A 21056-nucleotide genomic window follows, 5' to 3' on the forward strand; every position below is an offset into this window, starting at 1 on the left:
AGTGATTTAATTGGCAGATAACCTGCTGACATGGCTGTGGCTTAGTTACAATACTACTAGCCTGTATAGTGACATGTCATTTCAGCCCAAGTACCATAAAGATTATCCTGCTTTTGAATCACTGTGCACTGACATTCTTGTCCGTTTTTGTTTACATCAAACTATTGTCTGTTGCATTCATCATAAATCAGCAATGCTTGATATTTAAAAAATTATGTATGTAAATTTTTAAAATTATGAAAACAAAAAATAAAAATAAATTCTCTAACTTGTCATCGCTTTTAATACATGCAGTTGTTGAGAGGTGTAGACACAATTACATTGAAACTTTATTTACACAAATATACAGGCCCCCAACACTTGTCTAGGTCTATATGCTCATCTAGAGCATTTAAAAATAAACTAAACTCTTTTCTCCTCCTTTAAAGGTAACAGGCACAGGGGACAGTGCTTAAGACAAAGGGTGGACAAACTGTTACAACAAACAAGCACACCATTTCAAATTCTCTGGAAACTTAAATGGTCTTTATCTAAGTACAGGAAGTAACAATGGAAATGTGTAGCCTTCTGTATTACTAACATAAATGTAGCTTTATGGCCATGAATATACAAAAGCCACTAACATTTTGAGACCTGAAAAGTATAATAATTTAAATTATAAATATTTTCTTTTTTCTTTCAACGAGGTTCAAAACTTAAACACATCCTCTAAATGAAATGATTAACTACCTAAAACTGGTGGTTTATTAATGTAAATGTGACCATTTCTCTGATACTGAAATGGGAAACCATGAAGTTATAAAGCATGTTGTTAGCTAGGTAATGAACCCATGAAGATCATTTATAAACCTCCTTACTATTTGTTAGCCATAAAATAAAAGCTATTTGACTTTTTAAAGAATAAGAGAATGTATGCAAAGGTAAAATGTGCAAAGAGCCTAGCTTCTTATAAGTAACCAATTTTTTGTTAACTATAGCCGTACACAACAGTACCAGCACCTAAAAAAATTTTCAAAAATATTTTTTTAACTTTCCTACATTTGCATTTTGGGTTACCTTAGTGCTCAAAACTCTTCTTTTTATCCTATACTTTGGCATCTATAGAATACTTGGTTTTACCTCCCCCACTACGTTCCCACACTTATGGGTGGACTTTCATTTAGAAAAAATTGACAGATTGATAAATATTTGCTTCTATTCCACCCCGGCAATACCCATGTCTAATTCTAATAACACCAACAAGCATTAACTACTGGTAATTCATAGAACTTTTCCTCAATTTTGTACTAAGCAAAACCTTCAAATGAATAGTGCTTTCATTTGAAATTCTACTATACTATAAATATAACCAATGTTACAACAAAGCTACCCATACACATTGAAGTATTACACAGTAAAGTTTAAAAGCTGTAATGTTCTCAAAACTAAAAGGTAAGCAATTATTATTTAACCAAGGGTCTACTGTTGTCTTCATCCATACAGTTGGCAGATTTGTATTTCTGCACCTCCTGCAAGTACCTGGCCCAGGCATCCAATTTTTCCTGGCTGGCTTCATCCTGCAGAGAAATCTTCATGTATGAGAATGGATACAATCCGAGAAAAAATAACTGCTGAGACATTACCTATATACCGAATTCCTCCTTCAATTCTAATTACTTTCTAATTGGACAAATCCAAACATCAACAGAAATATATGCACTACTTCGGATTCTTGCAATTTTTTCTAAAGTGGATTAGGCATATAACAGATTTTGCCACAGTTAACAATTGCTCCCAAGCAGCTTGAAAAATACTTTATAGATATTGTACATCTATCCACATACAGCAAGAGATGTGACATAAAGGAGAAGCTAAATACAGTTTTACATTGGTCAAGAAGCACAACTATAAAGTTATTTGCTCAAACTGTTATGAAAAATATTAAAAACAAGTTTATGAAGTTACTACCATTACCTCTGCGGGCTCCTGTGGTTTCTTGAGAACAATGCCAGTCTTAAGGGGTTTAGCAAGCCTGCGTTTACCCACCTGCAAAAACAAACCTGATAGTGTCACAACTCAGATGAGTTATGCACCCCTACTTTTCATGCCATTTGAAGTTTTTTATTTTAGTGGCATTATACTTCAACAAATAATCTTCAAAAATAAAACCCTAACCTTTACAAAATAAATTAAACAATTAGACTATATTTATTTTGAATGCCTGTATAAAATTCATCACTTAAATGGAAGGAAAGTTATGATGAATTCATATTTTCCAATATCCTGTTTTGTCTGAAATTTCTTTTTTAATTTCATACTCCATAAACGTAAATGTATTATTATACTCTTATTTAAACTATACTGTAACTATAAATGATGAGACCTAGGCATTTTAAATTATTTTTGCCAGAAATGACTAGATTTGTCAGCATCAATAATTGATGGTTTCCATCACTAAATCACACTATGCTGCACAGTGTGGGCTACAGGTAGGCCTAACCAAAGTACATTCATTTTTTTATTTTTATAAAGGTGGTTCCCTCCTCAGTCACACATTCTAAAATTTAAGTTACTTGTGGAGAGGAGAGTGTATATTAATGTTAGCATGATAAGCAAAAACTTTCAAAATGGTTTAAAGAACTTTAAAATAGTTAAATTATGCTTGACCAAATTATTTGAATATGTAACATCATTTATGGAAGCAGCCACAACACAAGACTTTTTAAATATGTTTTAGACTTGTTAGGGCGATAGGGAAGGAAGTTAAGAATTTGTAATCATAAACTATAATGAAACAAATCCCACACTTTTCACATTATGATAAAAGCATGCTTATATAGTAGTTTCAAGTATAGTCAGTATCGATCTATTGAAATTACACTTTGAAGACTATTAAAAGGATTCTTTTTTAGATGATCACCAATAATTTAGATAAACCCTTTTAACAATAAAACTCATTACAATAATGTACTATTCTAATAATATCGAATTTTGTTAAACAAAATATCACTTTTTGTTGGACAAAAAATGTAGGGACATACAAGCTTAGGTTTATCTTTTAGATAGGTCAGAATAGTCTCCTTAACTTTTCCTTTTTAATTTCATAGGGCTTTTAAAAACATAAAATTTAATTTAACAAGAATTATCTTACAGAAACCGGTACTGGCAAAGATTTATGGGTAGGCATAGGCACACCATCAAGGTCCTGATCAGTACTACTTGATGTGTGGGGTTCTTCAAGCCCAATGGGAGTGGCTGTTAGTGGTGGCAATGACAAATCTGGACTATATGGGATTGATGAAGATGCTAGAACCAGCGAGTTAGGAGTAACTGATGTTGTGCTTTTGTCAGCCATTTGCTTTTTGAACATTTCTAAAAAGCTGCCATCGTTTTTAAACTGGTTTTGTGCCATGACAGGTGCTTTTTTACTTCTGTTGAAATGAGCATCTCGAATAGATGTCAATTTTGATCTCCAATCATGACCAGTGATCCTTTCGTTGCCACTGTAGTGACTCTCCTCATCTCTCCTAGAACTTCTTGAATCAGATTCATAAGCCCCTCGCCTACTATTATAACCGTATGTACCATCTTCGTACCGTCTGTCGTTGCTATCACTATCGTTCCTACTTTCTCTTTCTTCTCTTCTCCGTGCTCGACGTCGTCGTCTTTCTTCGGGAGATCCCGACCGAGATCTTGATCTTCTATAACTTCGACTTTCATCTTCGTATCTATCGTCTTCTGGGCTTGATCTGCTGCTTCTATCGTCTCTTGAACGCCTGTAGGGGCGATCGCTATTATGACGGTTAGAATATCTATCGTCATCGTTTGAGTCATACGAACGCCAGTTGCGATCGTCAGCCATTTTGTCTATTTAGGTTTTGATCCCTCTAACAACCTAAATCAACTACGTATACACAAATATGAAACACACAATTGCTGAATGAATGAAAGGTAAATTTCGAGTAGAAATAAAATAAACATCAAGTTTTAGGGGGAATATATATATATATATATATATATATATATATATATATATATATATATATATATATATATATATATATATATATATATATATATATATATATATATATATATGGATGTGGGACATAAATAACGATTTGACCCCTATCCCACATCGGCATTCGTCGTAATTCAAAAGCCTGCTTTTAAAAAAAGTCACACCCCATCAAATAGCAAGTTGTTTTTTTGCAACTGCGATTCTGTTTTAAGATATTAGCTGACCTGGGTCCAAATTAAAATTGGTAGTACCTATATTGTTCAATTAATTTTTTTACCAAATTTTAAAAAAGGATTTTAAAATGCAAATTAATACTCATAAATTTCAGTTTTAAAAATTGCTCTTTGAAATGCAAAGTATGATTTCTGAATTATATTCCTCTCAAATTCATACCCCCCCCCCCCCCACCGGGTGTAAAGTCTTTTTTTGGACGACTCATTATTATTATACACAGCTTTAAAGTCTAAAGTAGACACAACTGCAATTAAGTTCTTCTGGGGCGAATGGTACACGATAAATGGATTGGAGTATAGGTATATACGTGCGGCGACAATTCGGCCAATGACGAAACGGCCCCGTCAAAACGACCCCGACAAAACGGGTCCGTCAAAACGACCCCGTCAAATCGGCCCCGTCAAAAGGGCCAGCGACATATGGACCCCGTCATATAGGCTCCCGACAAATAGGCTCCCGTCATTTAGGATCCCGACAAATAGGCTCCCGTTATATAGGCTCCCGACAAAAAGGCTCCAGTCAATAAGGCTCCCGACAAATAGGCTCCCGTCATTTTGGCTCCCGACATATAGGCTCCCGTCATTTAGTTTTTTCCACAAAACGGCCCCCGTCATTACGACTCCCGACAAATAGGCTCCCGCCATTTAGTTTCTCCACAAAACGGCCCCCGTCATTACGACTCCCGACAAATAGGCTAGCGTCATTTTGGCTCACGACAAAAAGGCTCCTATCAATTTGGCTCCAGACAAAAGGACCACTGACAATACCGTTTCTGTAGAGACTAAGTCGCCCGGCAAAGCGGTCTCATTGAATATGACACCTGTCAGTGGGACCCCTTCATCAACATTCTTTAGAGTTAGCTTATCCAACACTCTGATGTACTACAACCAGGGGCGGAACTACAGTGCCGCCAGACCCCGCAATGCGGGGGGGGGGGGGGGGGGCAAGCCCTTTAGGGGCCCACAGCCGACCATAATTTTAAAAAATATATAGTTAAAAAATATAATTTTCTTGCATTTTTAACTTGATGGTTGTTATGTAAAAAGATTACTATAGCTGCGATTGGATTATCCCCGCGCTCTTGTATTCTTTTTCCCACGTTTTCTTTAACTTGCTTTCTCTGTGTGTTTGTTTGTCTTTCCAATCCAATCTTGCGATCGAAATTTCTGGCACTTCCCAGTTAGCTAGCGCGCTGAAATTTTCAGGGAAGCTTTGTTTTGGATGACAATTGAATATTCTATTGTTTTTATTACTAAATTAATCCATGGAAACATTTTATTGATCATTTTAGACCGCTATATAATTGTACCAAAAAACGTGGGGGGAAAGGGACATTACCCAGTAATTGTAATTTGATGAAAACAAGGTTCGGCACTCCCCCTCTTTTTGCTTACTGAGTAGTTGTCACGCTGTGTTTGTGTACAAACAACCATAACGTAACAACTGGTGGCCAGTATGGGGGAGACGATATGGTCGAGTGGTTGGGCACACGATTGCTATCCCACTCGACACGGGTTCAAATCTATTTGTTCTAGTCAGTAACGTATTCACACAACGTGTTTTTTACGAGTTGTCTTTTTACGAGTTGTCTTTTTACGAGTTGTCTTCGTTTACCCAAAAAAAAAGTGAAAAGATAAAATCGATAGCAAGATTTACATGCAAACAAACAGACAAACACTAAAAAGTAGAAAATAATAATCATGAAAAAAGTTTTAAAAAACCCACGTTTTCTGATTGAACTAAAAAGTAGAAAATAAATACTATACATCACAATAATGCAAGCGATCACTCTACTATAAGCTATCAAAAACGTGGAGCGCCGTGATTTTCTAACAGTTTCTAATACTGTTGACTCTCTACAAGCTCCCTAATAAAAGTCAATAGTATTATCTAATCAATAGTAATATAACTTTTACTTCGGCGCCCCACGTTTTTCATCGCTTATAGTAGAGTGATCGCTTGCATTATTGTGATGTATAGTATTTATTTTCTACTTTTTAGTTCAATCAGAAAACGTGGGTTTTTTAAAACTTTTTTAATGATTATTATTCCTTTTGAGTCCTCTTTCTCCTACAATCAAACTTATCAAAGATAAGTAAGCGTTCAAACCACTTCCATGACTTATTTCCCTTTTTAAAATAGTCAAATAGGTGTGCCCATAAGCTCCTTTAAATAGATTTGCACTAAACAAATTAAAAAGTAATTACTTCTCTTGATAATTATTTTTTATAAAGTACTTACTAAAGAATGACATTGTACAAAAAGGAAATGCATTTAAAATTAATAATATAAAAGCAAAAAAAAAAAACACATAAAAATAAACATAAAACGAGACACCATATCTTATACAAAGCTTTCATGTTTTATATACTTTTGACCGACTAGAGATCAAGAGATCTGATAGCAGAGAAAAATAAACTATATATTCAAAACAGACTATTGTACTTACACACATGACATGTTGTAATTTGCTTAAATTGAAAAAAAAACAATTATTTTTTCAAAACCCGAACAGGCCAGCAGTGAGAATCCTATGTTCTTATTGTGTGTGTATATTAAATATATATATATATATATATATATATATATATATATATAGAGAGAGAGAGAGAGAGAGAGAGAGAGAGAGAGAGAGAGATAGATATAGATATAGATATAGATATAGATATAGATACAGATACAGATACAGATACAGATACAGATACAGATACAGATACAGATACAGATGCAGATGCAGATGCAGATGCAGATGCAGATGCAGATGCAGATGCAGATGCAGATGCAGATGCAGATGCAGATGCAGATGCAGATGTAGATGTAGATATAGATATAGATATAGATATAGATATAGATATAGATATAGATAAAAATATTTTTGCGGGGTGGCCCATTTTTTCTAGTTCCGCCACTGAATACAACGTATGCATCTCTTGTTCGGCAGGCCTTATTTTTATATTTGTTTATCTATTATAAAATATAGTATGTTTTAATTTAAGGGTCATCTATCTATGACATCCATAATTGAGTCGATGGGCTGTTCCAACTCAGTGTGTGGGGAGAAGGGTCCACGCTATACCTTCCTACCTGCAGTATGCTAGTAGGTTATCAAAACAAGATGCTGTTATCATGTAAACATTATGTATATCATACATTTACAACAGATTTTCTGTTGTAAATTAAACATTATCAAAACTTTAGAATTGGTGGAATTTAGCTGTTAAGGGCTCGATTTGTTTGTGAATTAATGTTGGTTCATGAAAAACAATTTCGTTCGGGCATTCAAAAGAATTTATAGTGGTATTGGAGGTAGGACAAAATGGTTACTTTTATGCCAATAATGGTCATTCATTGGTCTGGAGCCAATATGTCGGGAATCATTTTGTCAAAAGCCAATATGTCGGGAGCCCAATTGCCTGGAGCCAATATGTCGGGAGCCTATTTGTCGGTAGCCAATATGTCGTGAGCCCATTTGTCGGGAGCCCATTTGTCTTTAGTCCTTATGTCCGGAGCCAATATGTCGGGAGCCGCTTTGTCGGGAGCCAATATGTCCTGAGCCTATTTGTCAGGGGTTAATATGTCGGGAGTCCATTTGTCGGGAGCCTAAATGTCGGGAGCCCATTTGTCGGGAGCCTATATGTCGCAAGTCAATATGACGGGAGCCCATTTGACGGGAGCCAATAAGTCGGGGCCCTTTTGACGGGGCTATTTTGACGGGGTCGGTTTGTCGGGAGTCGATTTGACGGGGTCATATTAACGGGGCCGTTTTGACGGGGCCGATTTGTCCCAGGTCGTTTTGACAGGGCACCAGGTATATAGTGTATATTAGGTAGTATTTTCAGATAGTCTGTAGCAGTTATGTGTGGGGGGGGGGGGGGGTCGTCTATAGGCGAAACCATGAATTTATTTTAAAAAATAAATATTAGTTGTATAAACATTTACGTCAAAGGTAAAAAAATGTAAGCGGTCAAGCTAGAGCAGTGGTTCTTAAAAAATAAAATATGATGGTTTTTTTTAAAATTCGAAACATAGGTATATATTTTATTAGTGCACCAAAGTTAACTGTGCGTCAACACCGCAGTGTTCAAAGAACAAAACCATCAAAATATTATTTTCACACAAAAACTAAAATATAATAATGAATGAGTACTGTAAATCAGTGTCACATCTTTCAGGCACCAGTTCAGAAATGGCCGAAGAGATGCCTGGAAGAAACTCTGGCGACTTCACGTTGAATATCAGCTAGCGTTGTGTTCTTCTATTTTCCACTCCATACAGCTTAAGGAAAAGGTATCTTAGTTTTGCCAGTGCTAGAATAGAATTGCTCACATTGGCATTGCAAATCTTGCAGTTGGGACGCTTACTCCCATCAAGTTCTGTTGTACATGTGAATCCAAAGTGTCCATATTCGTCCGACCTTTTTTTTTTTCTTTTTTTTTTTTTTTTGCTTGACATAGTTAGTTTTAAGAAATTAAAATGTTAGGAGAGAATAAACAGGGCGTACAAGCACGACTGTCATAAGTCGGATTCTGGGCCACGATATAGAAATATAAAGAATGTTAGTCATATAACGTATAGACACTATCGACGGGCGCATGTATAGGTAACTTTGGCACGATTCATTCGTATGTATGTCGTGATGCCAAGGGTTCCATGATATAGAAATACCAAGATATCGATGTTACGAGTAAATATGACACATGAGGCGCTTGAATGGAAAACCCCATGGAAAGCGGAAGAGAGGGCGCCCAAGACAGACCAGGAGGCGAAGTCTTCTCAGAGAACTGAAGCCAACATGGATGTTTTCTTCTTTCTTCTTCTTCGTTCTTAATTATTAGTGTTGAAGGGGATTGAGATTTATATGGACGAAATATATACGAGATAGATATGGATGTTTTGAGAAACTGCAAAATTAATTGCCGGGTATCGGACTAAATGGAAGGATATGGTGGAGGCCATATGGTCCACAAGGATCCAAGATGACTAAGTCAAAGTCAAGATATTAAGTGTTAACTCTGGTGCACTTCATTTACTAGATCTAGAATCGATTTTGCGCTGTGGTATCTGAACTGTTATCGGCCGCGGCAACTAGATCTATCGTCCTCACTGGCAAAATCCGATCGCAAATCAAATGAGTCCAGAGTTTCTTCCAGGCATCTCTTCGAAAAAAGTCTACCGCCCTCCCCCCCCCCCCCCCCCCCCCGAACGAAATGGAATTTATATAGAAAACATACTTTTGCCAGTGTCTACCCCGCTCCCCGAAAATATTAAGTGCGCCCCAGAGAAAAAGTCTGGAAGAAACACTGAATGAATCAGACTTGAGAATGATCTGATCTTGAGGCTATACTTTTACCAAGTCAAAATTTTACCCAAAATATATTTAGCCCTTATCAACAAATTGATGGAATGTCGGGTGGGATTTTTGGCAAACGAGCCAAAATTAATAGTTTTACAAGGTTTTTGGCAAGGTTTTTGTAGGTTGTCTGGCAACACTTGACCTGGCAGCTCTGATTGTTAACCTACACTTCTGATCGTAAGTTAACAACAAATATAAATTAAATAGGTAAGGCAAATTAAACAAAAATTATTAACAGAGTTTTCAAATGTGTATTATCTATACTTTTCAGTTAAATTTTATTTAAAATTTCTGTAAATTGTATAGTGAATATATTATGCGACGTTAGTCTAGCAAGACTCGAGAATAAACGGAACGTGTCTTAGCAGTTCTAACAGTCTAAAATGCACAGTTGAGTGTTACGAAGGCCAAGTGTTCAGCTGTGTTTGAAAGAAAATTTATGTAAGGAAGGTTAATAGGTTATGGAATCTAGAGGACAAAGTCATTCCTTACAGATAGAAGACATTAGTATTAGTTAGATTTATATTTATGTTACCATAACTGCTTGTAAGGCTTTATAAAAAAAGTTAAACTTGATGTTAAAATAAAATTAAAATGTTAGGCCTATGTCAATGTCTATGTGACTTATCATTTATGTGTAGGGCCTATCTATACTCAGTATACTGCCTATAGCCTGGCTAAAGATTATATAGTATAGGCCCAGTATATACTATATAGGGCCTAAGGCCTAATGCCTAATAATAATATAAGTGGCTATAAGTAGTATAAGTATAACTCCTATAACTATCACTTTCTAACTCTCTCTCTAGTCTAACAGTACTCTAACTGCTAACTATTAACTAAACTAACAAACTTTTAAATTTTAAATTGTTTTTTTTAGGCCTAATTTTAAAATTTATTTATTATTTAATTACTTAGGGCCCTAATAATTATAAACTTAAAATAGTTTAATAAAGGCCTAGCCTAATTAGTAGTAGGCCCTAATTATAAAAAATAATAAAATTGGGCCTATACTATTTACTATAGGCCTACGTTTAAGGCATTTCAATGTTAGGCTTATCATCTATATATATAATTCTCTTCTGGGAGCCGTTAGAAAACAAGCTGCAAGCGCCTCCTTGCAGTCCCCTCTCTTTCTCTCTATCACTGTCACTATCACCCCCACCCTACCCCCACATTGTCTGGTGAGCTGTGGTCACGTTAATGTTTACAAATCGTAGAGAAGGTTTAGTGACGGCTATTAGGCTAGGGGCAGATAATTTAGTTTGAACCGATTTTAAACTTACTGGAGGTAACTAAAAGGAGGCTGCTTTAACGGGGGGGGGGGGGGGGGGGGGGTAGGGTCGGGGTTAGGGGAAAGGAGGGGGGTTAGTGTTTTAAAGCAAATATTTTCAGTGGCAGCATTGGTACTGTCGAATTCACAAATTATGAATTACTGAAAAGTGGAAAATAAATCAACTAAATAGAGGCGTATGATACGCCGCGGGTCGGCTCGTATTTATTAATTTAAGTTTTAAATCTGCTGATTTAAGCCTAATATTAAATTTTAAAATAGGCTAATAAATTAATTAATATTACGCTAGTTAATAAGTAGCATTTGCTCTCAGTCTTAAGCCCCTCTTTCAGTTTTTAATGCTTAAAAACTCCATTACTTTGTTCCCCTAAGTGGTCACCAGGGTGTTTTTTTTTATTCAAACATTCAAATATATGTAAGTGCATACTATTTTTTAAAATAATAGGTTTGGGTTTTAGTTTTGAAGATTATTTGTGCAAGTATGATGCCACTACCATAGTAAACTTCAATTGGCATGAAAAGTAAGGGTGCATAACTCACTTGATTAAGTTGTGACACTATCGGGTTTGTTTTTGCAGGTGGGCTAACACAGGCTTTTTTTAGCTCCATAATAATTTAATAAGCAATGAGTAGGTTGCCTTTATTAACGTCCAGGATTGTGTACTAACTTAGTTAAGCTAGGCAATCAAGTACTTAAACTAGAAAAGTTGGTAAGGGATCACTTGGAATTACAAAAATGATTTCTTTTAAATTTTAGGCTTATGAAATATACCCATAGTTAAGTAGCGGAAATCACAGTTTTAATTTTTTTAAATGTCATAGCAATACAGTTTTTTATCAATATTTCATTATAAGGGAGCAATGCTAGCTGCAATTTCTTTTAAATCAGGTTCTCATTTTTTTAATTTAAAAAACAACACTTAAAATTTAAAAATGGCCTTGAAAAAGCCTGACAGTGATTAATGTATCAAAAATAGCTGACACAGCCTTGTCATCTTTTTTCTGTTCGTGCCCAAGACAAACAGTGCAGATGAAGTAGACTTCAGCATACAGCGGGATAGTGTAGCCAACACTCTGCACGACCGCCTTAGTTTCTCTAATGTGAGCTGGGTGGATTCAGAGACAAGACACCCAAAAGTCTCAACCCTAAGATCCAATTTGGCATTTTTGAGGTTTGCTGAGTGTCATAAGCTCTACAATCCAATCGCAGTATTTTAAGTCCCAAAATTACTGGTTACCAATTAAATCATGACTGATTACATTTGTATTGCCTATTTCTATTTTTAGGGACCAGAAATGGGAGCCTACACATCTATAAATGTAGCTACAACATTTTTTGAAGATGATAAAAGTAATAAACCAACCGCTGTTCATCTTGAAACTCCAATGCATCTGGAAGTTAATCGTGAGGTATCCAAACGAGTAACTGATGAAGGAATTAAACTAATGCCTGGAGGTGATACACTTAGTATTTCAAATAAATGTCCTACTCACCAGATAGGAGATGGAAAAGGTATTGCTGGCAAACTTCGCATGGTCGATGATAGTGAAAACTTCAACAAAGATAAGAGCAATTCATTACTTGCTGTTGACTCTTTTCTGAACAAAGAAGAAGGTAGAAGTAGTACAGTTAAAGCATCTGCTGAAGTACAGTCTACTCGTGAGCAGGTCACACCTTTGGCAGGCACTGTGCCCAGTGACTGTCCATTACGTGCAACAACTAAAAATTCACAATTTATCTTTAATGATACAGCTGTTGAACAGAAGAACAAAAGCATGCCTTCATTTGAGAAACCATCTGCTCCTATGAAAAAGCCAGAGTCCTCTTCCTCTGTATTTAAGCAAGATTTTGATTATAGTTCACTGCCTTCTGAGTGTCCAATGAGTAATTCCAAACAATTCTCAAAAAAAGATCAAGACGAAGCAAAGCCACCAGAATTCAATAAAGATAATATGGTATGCCTATAACTTAATGTTACTTGTATACAGGGAAACTGTTAACTTAAAAAAAAATACTTGACTCACATGTAATAACTCACCTGTGGCAATGTGTGAAAAAAAACTAAAAGTAATCTAGAATTAGAATTTTTTTTTAAATTTTAATTAACTTATCTAAAATTCTTTAAACACTATTTACCATGTTGATAAATTAGTCAGCATTGACTAACAGTCTAAACTAAAAAGCAATCTGTTCTAAAAATAACTAGCTAATGTCTATTTTGTTTAAGATGAACATAAAATTAACTTCATGAGTTGAAAGTAATTGTTTTATCAAGTTTAAAAATATCATGCTTATTGAAAGTTAGTAACATTTTAAGGAAATATTTTCAGATGCTTGCACCAAACCAGCTTCCTGCTCCAGATCAACCATTCCCTTTACCAACAGAAAGAATATTATCTTCCATCCCTAAAGCTGGAACTGAAGAAAATTGGGTATATCCATCCCCACAAATGTTTTGGAATGCAATGCTCAGAAAAGGTCTTCCATTTTGTTAAAACTTTTAAAAAACTATTATTTATCTGATTATTCTCATTTATCTATGTTACTTCTGTTTATTTAAATATTACATCTCAAAACAACTTTTTTTTTTTTTACTGATTTACATATTAATTTTAAAATTGGAAAAATGTTATTATGTGTTGATTTAAAGTGTCATAAGAATCTTATAATTAAGAAATGTTATTTTTCTATGACAATATTAATATTGCTGTTTGTAATTGTAAATAGGCTGGCGGTGGAAAGAAGATGATCTTTCTCCTAAAGATATGGATAACATTATTAATATCCATAATGCTAACAATGAACTTGCCTGGCAAGAAGTTCTCAAGTGGGAAGCCCTTCATGCAGAGTAATGGTTCTTTTTTTATTTTGAGATCAATTGATATTAAATAATATAATGTATAAATTTAAGTGCTATTTCTATTGTCTTTAATGTGCTGTAAATCATCTAAGCATTTGTGTTGCATTGTAGAATGTAAAAAAGATGTAAAGCAATATTTTTTTTTCCTTTAAGTGAATGCATGAACCCAAAATTGAAGAGATTTGCTGGAAATGCTACAAAGTATTCACCTAGGGCTAGGATTAGGTCATGGATGGGGTGAGTATCATTATGCAGTGGTTACACAATGCAATAAAGTATAATTCTAATCTAATAATTACATTTTAAATTAGTCATAAGTTAAGTATATATAAATATTGGAAACAACTAGGTTGTAGTGATCATTCTCGACTTCGCAAAAGTTGTTTAAAATTTTTTTATAGCCAATACTATTTTTATAGTAGAAATATCACAATCTGCTTATTAGTTTTCTAATATTCATCAACATAGTTAAGAACGTTCAGAATAGTGTTTTTACAATCCATAAGTACTAAAAAGTAGAGAGAAAAATCACTTTTTATAATAAACTTTCTTGAGACATAATGATTAAGTTTTGTTCTATAAAATGTGTTCAGCAGCCAATTGCTTATTATTTTTGTAAACTTCTCTCTTTATGTTGCCTATTTCCATTATGGTCTAAATATACCTTGCTTTTTAATTTAGATAACAATCATGTATATTATTCTAACTTCCATTGCAGATATGAGTTGCCCTTTGATCGTCATGACTGGATAGTGGATCGCAATGGCAAAGAAGTACGCTATGTCATTGACTATTATGATGGAGGTAAGGTAAACAAGGACTTTGAATTTGCACTACTGGATGTCAGGCCAGCTTTAGACTCCTTTGAAGCTTTTAAAGATAGAATGAAAGTTGCTTTCTGGCGCTGGACCTCAAAGGAAGAAACCCCTGCACCTGTATCTAATACCAAGCCTTGTAATGCCTCTGCCGGCCCTGATGCAGCTACCAAGGATGCTAAAAGCTCTCGGAATATGTCACGTGGTCTCAGCGATATTCAAAAGGAGGAAGACAAAAAAAATTCTGTCAGCTGAGATGTGTGGGATAATTAGAGAGACTTAGAAAGGCCTTGAAATTACAGTCAAAATCTAGAATAAATAAAACATAAAAGCAGTTTTATCCTCTTCTCTACTACTAAGTCTAAAAAATAATTTGATTTTGTCAATGCTACTAAATTAAATTTTTTTTTTTTTCAGTTTTCACTTTAAATGCCTTTGTAAAATTTTATAAATTGCTGAAATTTGTTTACACTTTATTTTTTATTTAGGAAACGATCATGTAATGTTTTCCAGATACCTTTTTCCAATAGTTTGTAAATACAAAAAATATGAGGTCAGTTTGTGATATGATCTTGGTCTATTTATCAACACATGTACCTGATCTACGATGTTAGTTATTTTTTAAAAACAAGAATAAACTTCAAAAACCTTTTAAAATCACCATGTTCTCACTTTTAATATTCTTGTTGTACACTTTGGACATTTTTCTATCAGATATAGATATATACACTGTTTACCATGAACTTTCTTTAAAAGTTATGATCAATACTTTGCAAAATATTTCTGGTGAATTAGCAAGACTGTCATTTCTTAAAAGCCTTAATTAAGAAATGTTAAATGTGTTGAAAGGTTACCTTCATTTTTAAAACATTCTTAACAATCTTCAAAAAATGCAGATATTTTAAGTTTAGTAATATGAGATTACAGTTGCATTATGGTACAAAATATGTTTTTGTGTTACATTTTTTTGATGCTTTCAATTTTTCATTCCCATTCATTCGATTGACTGGTGATTACTTTCAATAAGATTAAACTAAGACCACCAATTTACACACTTCTTAAACTGTACAGTTGACTGCTTTAATATGTACTTAAAAGGATTATGCACACAACACACTTCTGCTCCATCAGTGAATTTTGCAGTAATCAGTTAAATAATTTGGTAGTACAAAATCCCAGTACTCAATGACCAAGTTATTTTAAGTATAATTTTTTTGTTGGTGATTCAGGGCAGTAAACATGCACCCCAACAATGTTGCCCCAATTCAAATTAACTGCACATATCCATTAATGATGTTCACAAATTACTGTAAGTAATGTAAGTGCATATTCATGCCATACTACTCCTACAAGTATCCTAATATATAAATCCCCACGTTCGCACATCTCTCTCTCTCTCTCTCTGTCTGTCCGCAAAAAATTTTCGCCGGACATCACGTCAGAATCGGCAGCGATATATCGAGAACTTTTTGCGGACTTTTGTTGAAAATAATATGTTAGATGTTTTAAATGTATAACCACAATTTTATTTAAAGAAGAAAAATAAAAAATAAAGGCGTATTCGAATGTAGAGAAACAGTATTATTTATGCAACCGGAAAAGCATTAATACATGTGAAAAAGAACGCATAAAACTGTGACGTCACTATTGCTTATACATTAACTAATGACGTCATCTGCCGTGTTTAGAATGAAAAGAAATGAACTATTTCATTCAAATTTGATTTAGATCTACGTACACTATGAAATGTATACAATACAATTTTTCCGGCCTAAACTCATAAAATTTATTTTATTTGTTTGGATTCTAGATCTAGATATTCTAGATTCATCTATTCAAATAATACATTTCTATACTAAAGTATTTCAGGCCTTAATTACTTTATTGAAATCTTTGTTTATCTATGCAATTTGCTAATCTCTATAATATATAAAGCAAAGTTGTCGGGTGCCCGATAGGGCACTTCCCGGCGCCGCAGGCGCTTCAAATTTGGCAGGATCTTGCCTTGGGGCGACAGAACACGGGGGCCGGTTGGCCGAAAAGTCTACGATGATGGGGTCAAAACTGACCTCGACTGACCGGCGCCTTATATGAGCTATAAATCGAAAAAAAATGTCCACGGAGGAACCTCTTCATAACTCCTGAGGTCGTAGACCGACCCTCGGGCGAATTAATTAAGCATTCAAATTCTCAATGTTTTCGAAAGCCTAAGCGAAGCTGGGCAGCATGCCTAGTAACAAATAATCTTGAAAAGATGTCTGCTTAATTTAAACAATGCCTGTAGGCCAGGGGTCGGCAACCTGCGGCTCGCGAGCCGCATGCGGCTCTTTTGATATCAAGATGCGGCTCTCCAGCTCCTTGAATAAATACTAATAATCTTAATAAAAAAATTAAATATTTGAAATAAAAAAAATGTTAGTGGCTCTTTAAAACCAGGGAAGTTTTGAAAATTGTAACTTTTGGCTCTTCTGCTTCAAAAGGTTGCCGACCCCTGCTGTAGGCTAAGGTGTACACTTATTCAGTGGCATCAGTCTGCAAGCGTGATGCACTGACTAGTTCTTGCACATCAAGAAAGTTGGAAAGAGGCACTACTTAAATGATACTACTATAGTGTTGCCGCTGACCTAAGTAAGTAGAACTACAACTTGAAGTATGGGTTAAAATTTTACCCGAGTCGAGACCAATCCAAACAAAATCTGACAAAAAAACTGTCATTTTGTGAAAGTCAGTGTCCACTATACGTAGGTGCTGTCTGGTGGTCTCTCTCGGCTAAGGGCCAGACGGAGGCGTAGCGACCCTTCCCGGCGCCCAGGGACAAACTTTCGATTTGCACCCCCCCCCTCAAGATTTCAATTTATTTTTCCAACGACATATGTCCGTGCCCCCCCCCCCCCCTCGCTACGCCTCTGGGGCCAGATGATTTCTGTAGATCAGAGCAGAGGCGTCGTGGGGGGGGGGTTAGTTAGAGTTAAAGTCTTTTCATTCAGTGCTAAACTGACAAATCCCGACAAGGGGGGGGGGGGGGGAGAAAGCTATACTACATCCAGCTATTTTTATAAACGACTATAGATGAACATCGTTTGTATTATCTGTGCACAGTTTAAACCTATCATCAAGTGGAGAAGGGGTGTGAAACCTTATAAACGTTGAAAAATTTAGCCTGAAAAAAATGTTTTCTTGAGAATAGTAATAACTGACACGTCAATCCTCATCTGTGGTGGGGGTGTATACATATATATATATATATATATATATATATATATATATATATATATATATATATATATATATATATATATATACTTATATGCTTGTATATAGATTTTTTTTCGCTGGAGGGGGGGGGGGGGTGACACGATTAGTTGCCGCACCGGCTGACACCCGACCTAGCGACTTTTTGCATTTAAAAAGATCTTAAAGATCTTAAATTAACGCCTATAAATTTGCTATGGTTTTTAGCGCAATTTCCATTCTGGAGAATTGCGTTTATTAACTCGTCATTTCTGGGAATGGATGGATGGATGAATGTATGGATGAATGTGTGTCCGGGCTTTAAGTCGTATCTCCTCCTCAACGAAGCAATATCGATGACTAGTTCCAAAAGCAATTATGTTAAGCAAGTTACGAGGATGAACATAGGCCATAAAAATTACGGGTTTCTTTCATGGATTACCCGGAAAAGCCAAAAAACCTCGAAAAAATGCAGTTTTTGGCCCATATCTCGGCAACCAGACCACTAAGCGACTTGAAACATGTACCAATCAATTCCTGCCATAATTTAGAACAATATTTCCGAAGAAAGTTTTCAAAAATATCCTTTCGTTCAGTCACAAAAAAAATTTTGAATTAATTAAAATTTGGACCGAATTAGTAGGCATTTTTTCCAACCACACCACACGCGTCATCACGTTCAATAGCTGCGCCATCGCGTTCCATGGCTGCGCCATCACGTTCAGTAGGCGCGCAATGGTTTTTAGTCATGTAACTCTATTGTAAATAAAACATGTAAAATACTGAAAAAAATTAATAAAAAACGTTTTAATAACTAACCAATGGTTTTACTAACCCTGCTCTTGATTTACGCTACGACAGAGCTATTTTTAGATAACATAAGGAAATTGCGCTAAAATTGTCACTAGACTTTTTAATTACCTTGTTTTTTTTTAAAAACATGGTTTAACTAACAAATTCAACTTATTGAAAATACATAATAATAATCTTATAACTAAGTTTAATTTTTTTGTGTGCAAAAATGGGCTCCTTTCTGAATTTTATCAGAACTTTTTTTATTTCTAATTTGCATAAAAACCTATAGATACGTATTGATATTCGGTAAAGGAAAAATCACTCACACTAATTACGATCAAAGGCGTTGCGACCCTTCCCGGCGCCCGGGGACAAACTTTCGGTTTGCCCCCCCCCCCCCTCAAACTTAAGATTTCCTTCCCCCCCCCTCAAATTTAAGATTTGCACCCTCCCCCCCCCCCCTCAAACTTTCAATTAGTTTTTCAAACCCATTTTGGCACCCCCCACCCAGTGTTTCTTCCAGACTTTTTTTCTCCGGGGGGGGGGGCACTTGAAATTTTCGGGGGGGGGGGGGCGGTAAACTTTCTTCAGGGGGGCGGACACTGTTAAAAATATATATTTTCTATATAAATTATATAAATTTCATTCCGTTCGGGGGGCGGTAAAAAAATTTCGGCCCCCCCCCCCCCGAAGAGATGCCTGGAAGAAACTCTGCCCCCCCCATTAGGTCGGCGCCCGGGGACATATGTCACCCCCCCCCCCCCCCCGCCCCCCCCCCCCCCCCCCCTCACTACGCCTCCCATTACGATAAAATCAATATTGGTTCCCATATTAAAAAAAACACCTTCTTTCCGGGGCTACAAATAGGTACATATTGTCAATTAATAATATTGTCATTATTGTATAACCTGTAGGTAAAAAGAAAAACGATACCTAAGGGAGACAACTAAACTTGTAAATTTAAAAAATGAATTAAAAAAGTAAACACATTGTGTAATTAGCTAATCCAACTCATTTAGAATAGTCATTTATATTTTGCAATTGACAAAATAGCTAGTTTATAAATCGCCGAAAATTTGTTTTTGGCGAAAAATACTTTTTATAATTACTATTAGTATTAAAAGAAAAAAGACAATACGGTTATGTATTAGAATTTGTAATGGTTCAGATCCCTAACTTTAATAATATATCTGTCACATTATACTAAAAGTAAATATTTTTTAATTTTGGATCCCCGTTCTGGGGACTACTATTTAAATAACTATAAAGAAAAGCGTGGTTCACTTTAGTATCTATTGGATACCTTTACTATTGTTTAGGAAGAGACCCACGCTTTTCTTTATAGTTATTTAAATAGTAGTCCAAAATTTATTTTCTACTTTTTAGTGCATTACTAAAAAAAAATTTGGTCAAAATTTTAATTAATTCATAAAAAATTAATAGGCAAGGCATCCAATTAAGTCAAATTTAATTTCAGATTGCATTGTCTTCATGTCTTGACCTACGTGCCAACTGTGAACCGTATCTGCCAAGTACAGAGTTTCTTCCAGGCATCTCTTCGGGGGGGCAAAGCCCCCCCCCCCCGAAAATTTTTTACCGCCCCCCCCCCCCCCCGAACGAAATGAAATTTATATAATTTATATAGAAAATATATACTTTTAACAGTGTCCGCCTCCCCCCCCCCGAAGAAAGTCTACCGCCCCCCCCCCCCCCCGAAAATTTCAAGTGCCCCCCCCCCCGGAGAAAAACACTGGCCAAGTAGAAGTGTTCGAATTTTCGCTCCAGCGTTTCGATCTAGACAGACTCACGCAGAGGCGTAGCGACCCTTCCCGGCGCCCGGGGACAAACTTTCGATTTGCACCCCCCTCAAACTTTCGATTTGCACCCACCTCGAACTTTTGATTTGCACCCCCCCCCCCCTCTCAAACTTTCAATTTGTTTTTTCAACCCATTTCCTAAAGTCGGCGCCCGAAAACATATGTCCCGTCGCCCCGCCCCCCCCCTCCTCGCTACGCCTCTGGACTGACGACAGACAGAGGAAGTGAGTTAAATAAAAGCTTGTAAAAAAGTTCATAAAAAACGTTTTAATAACAAGCTTTTATGTACTAATGCACTAAAAAGTAGAAAATAAATTATAGACTACTATTTAAAAACTCTAAAGAAAAGATTGGGTCACTCTAGTATCTATAGGATAACTTTACTAATATTTAGGAAGAGGGGGGGTGCAAATTGAAAGTTTGAGCGGGGGGGGGTGCAAATGGAAAATTGAAAGGTTGTTCCAGAGGCGTAGCGACCTTTCCCGGCGCCCGGGGACAAACTTTTCGATTTGCACCCCCCCTCAAAACTTTCAATTTGCACCCCCTCAACCTTTCAAATTATTTTTCCAACCCATTTTGGCGCCCGGGAACATATGTACCCCCCCTTGTTGCGCCTCTGCATCAGACTGATGATGGCGATTGCTTCAAAGAGATAA

General features: G+C 35.9%; 2 protein-coding genes across 6 annotated transcripts; one reads left to right on the top strand and one right to left on the bottom strand.

The window, feature by feature from the left end:
- Nucleotides 1–266: 266 nt before the first annotated feature.
- On the bottom strand, nucleotides 267–3849 carry LOC131934785 (uncharacterized). The gene is made up of 3 exons (XM_059290918.1): nucleotides 3131–3849; nucleotides 1954–2025; nucleotides 267–1556 (listed from the first exon to the last, which is right to left on the bottom strand). The coding sequence occupies exons 1-3, from the start codon at nucleotides 3839–3841 to the stop codon at nucleotides 1443–1445; spliced, it is 897 nt and encodes a 298-aa protein (XP_059146901.1). The 5' UTR covers nucleotides 3842–3849; the 3' UTR covers nucleotides 267–1442.
- A 5849-nt stretch (nucleotides 3850–9698) lies between these two features.
- Nucleotides 9699–15206, top strand: LOC131934774 (holocytochrome c-type synthase). 5 transcript variants are annotated; one of them, XM_059290897.1, is made up of 6 exons: nucleotides 9699–9794; nucleotides 12169–12837; nucleotides 13213–13360; nucleotides 13610–13730; nucleotides 13896–13979; nucleotides 14461–15206. In XM_059290897.1, the coding sequence occupies exons 2-6, from the start codon at nucleotides 12178–12180 to the stop codon at nucleotides 14810–14812; spliced, it is 1365 nt and encodes a 454-aa protein (XP_059146880.1). In that variant the 5' UTR covers nucleotides 9699–9794; nucleotides 12169–12177; the 3' UTR covers nucleotides 14813–15206. The 5 variants fall into 5 exon arrangements, with proteins under 5 accessions (XP_059146880.1, XP_059146883.1, XP_059146881.1 ...); XM_059290900.1 differs by having other exon boundaries at nucleotides 9713–9764; XM_059290898.1 differs by lacking the exon at nucleotides 9699–9794 and adding an exon at nucleotides 9963–10028.
- The last annotated feature ends 5850 nt before the right edge of the window (nucleotides 15207–21056 follow it).

Source organism: Physella acuta, unplaced genomic scaffold, assembly GCF_028476545.2.
Source record: "Physella acuta isolate Inbredline_101_S28 unplaced genomic scaffold, ASM2847654v3 ptg000117l, whole genome shotgun sequence".
Lineage (NCBI taxonomy): Eukaryota > Metazoa > Mollusca > Gastropoda > Physidae > Physella > Physella acuta.